At 36.5% G+C, this 1,962-nt stretch overlaps 1 protein-coding gene across 1 annotated transcript; it reads right to left on the bottom strand.

Moving 5' to 3' along the window:
• Positions 1-612: 612 nt before the first annotated feature.
• On the bottom strand, positions 613-1,708 carry LOC100634796 (polyglutamine-binding protein 1-like; the record flags this gene model as incomplete). Its single annotated transcript, XM_020007510.1, has 5 exons — positions 613-806; positions 861-915; positions 964-1,030; positions 1,513-1,544; positions 1,594-1,708. Coding segments are annotated over 5 exons (411 nt in total), but the record flags the coding sequence as incomplete, so codon positions are not given.
• Between the last annotated feature and the right edge of the window lie 254 nt (positions 1,709-1,962).

Here is a 1,962-nt window from a genome sequence, read left to right as displayed (position 1 = left end):
GTACGGACAGAACAATGACTTCCGGTATCAGTACTTCAGGAGAAAGACTCCTCCAAGAGAGACTTACATAGTGCACGAGGTCGTCAATTCAGTTTAACTATTTTATAATCACCATTTTCATTTCAATCTCTTTTTAACAGACTGTAATACACATGTATTCATTTTTTGTACTAATTTATGTTCATTTGTATGTATCACTGTATGTGCATCTCATTATGACCTGTATAATATCTATACAATATTGACATGTTAATTTGGCATTTAACCTGTTTAATTATAAAATAATAATTATACAATAAATAAATTTAGCAACAAATTGCTGACACACTCAACCCTCTCTTAAACTATAAACAAATTCCAATCATACCAGGGAGTAGAGGTTACAGGAAATACAAGAAGGACATTCATAAGAGCATCACTCACTAGAACACACACTCTGTCTCTCATTCCACTCTCACAGCAACTAATACACGACTGACAGGTATGACATGGAGTCATGTTCCGTTAGAAGACAATTTGTCTGGCACACACAGATCTAAAGGTGCTCTCACGTCACATTTGGTATTTTTACCACAAAATGGCTACAACGTATTCACGTGTCCTTTATATAAATGAAGAGACAGTTGATGTTAAGTTTTTATTAATAAAAGTGCAAGTGCATGAATCATGATTTAATATCTTTATTCATTTTAAGGATGGCCCCAGGGCTGGGGTAAGGCCTCATTTGAAAGAGGGGTCCATTAGCGGTTGTGTCCACACCAGTCTTAGCTTCTCCTTTATCTTCCAGACCAGACTGCCATGTCCCCCTTAAAAAGAGGTTACACTGATAAAGACAGGTTATATTCTATTTTTTGAATTACCTTGGAGCATCAGAATAAGCAGCTGGATCCATTGGGTCTAGGTCAGTATCTTCAGCTGTATATATAAACAAACACTTTAAGGTTATACTACAACTGAACTAACTAAATTTCTTTTTCTTTTTCTTGAAAGATGAAGGCCCAGACTTCCTTGAAAGTCTTTTCCTTTGCTCCTGCAGCATGAAGACCACACAAGATCAGTGTGTGTCACCATTTGGTGTGATTACTTGTAAGAGTGGCAACATGTACAGGTGCCATCAACACACGTGTACGTACTCACAGCTGCTGGTTCATATTTAAATATTACAAACACACAAACAAGTGATTAATAATGGAGGAAGTACAGATAGTGAATGGCAGCAACTCTTAATGAACATTGGTACCACTCGTAAAACCACACAATAAATAAATGCATAATAATAGTATGAAATAATGAGGACCTAGAGTGTATGTGAACACACAATAAAGGAGCTAGTTACAAACACACAGAGAGAGAGGCACATGAAGTAATACATTAGTGACATGGTACATGTACCAACAGAATCAGTACACCTTTAATGATATAGCACATGATGGCTTGTTTGTAAGTATAATGACACACACACTCTTAAAACAATATACACACATATTCAATAAAGAGTAAAGGAGTACATACCTCTGCTAATGTCTGCTTTGGCTGGTAGGTAGCTGGATTGAGATACAAGTAGTTAATGATAATGTTATTGCTTTCTTTTACTTTTAGCTGGTGGGTACCAGGAAACTTCATTAGTTTTCTTATTCCAGAAATAGAAGTGATTCCTATTAAGAAGGGGGAGGAGGATCAGTAATGACTGATAGTACAAGGTAGAAGGCTATCAGTCCTAACACCAAAGATTGTATAAACTATCAACAAATTCTTCATCATAATTCTAAGGACAGCTGTCATGTTATGTAACATTTTTATTAAATTTTTGGCATTCAAAATGGTTGAGCAGACAACTAGAGGCCAAACAAGAGCAGCAACATTACTTACAAAAATGACAGCACAAATACATGAACCAGCTCCTTCCCCCCCCCTCTCTCTCTCTCTCTAAGACACATCTCAAGTAGGTAAACAGGTTGAGGA

This window comes from Amphimedon queenslandica, unplaced genomic scaffold (genome assembly GCF_000090795.2).
Source record: "Amphimedon queenslandica unplaced genomic scaffold, v1.1 AMPQUscaffold_6883_Cont21162, whole genome shotgun sequence".
NCBI lineage: Eukaryota > Metazoa > Porifera > Demospongiae > Haplosclerida > Niphatidae > Amphimedon > Amphimedon queenslandica.
This window is presented reverse-complemented; position numbering and strand designations above follow the sequence as displayed.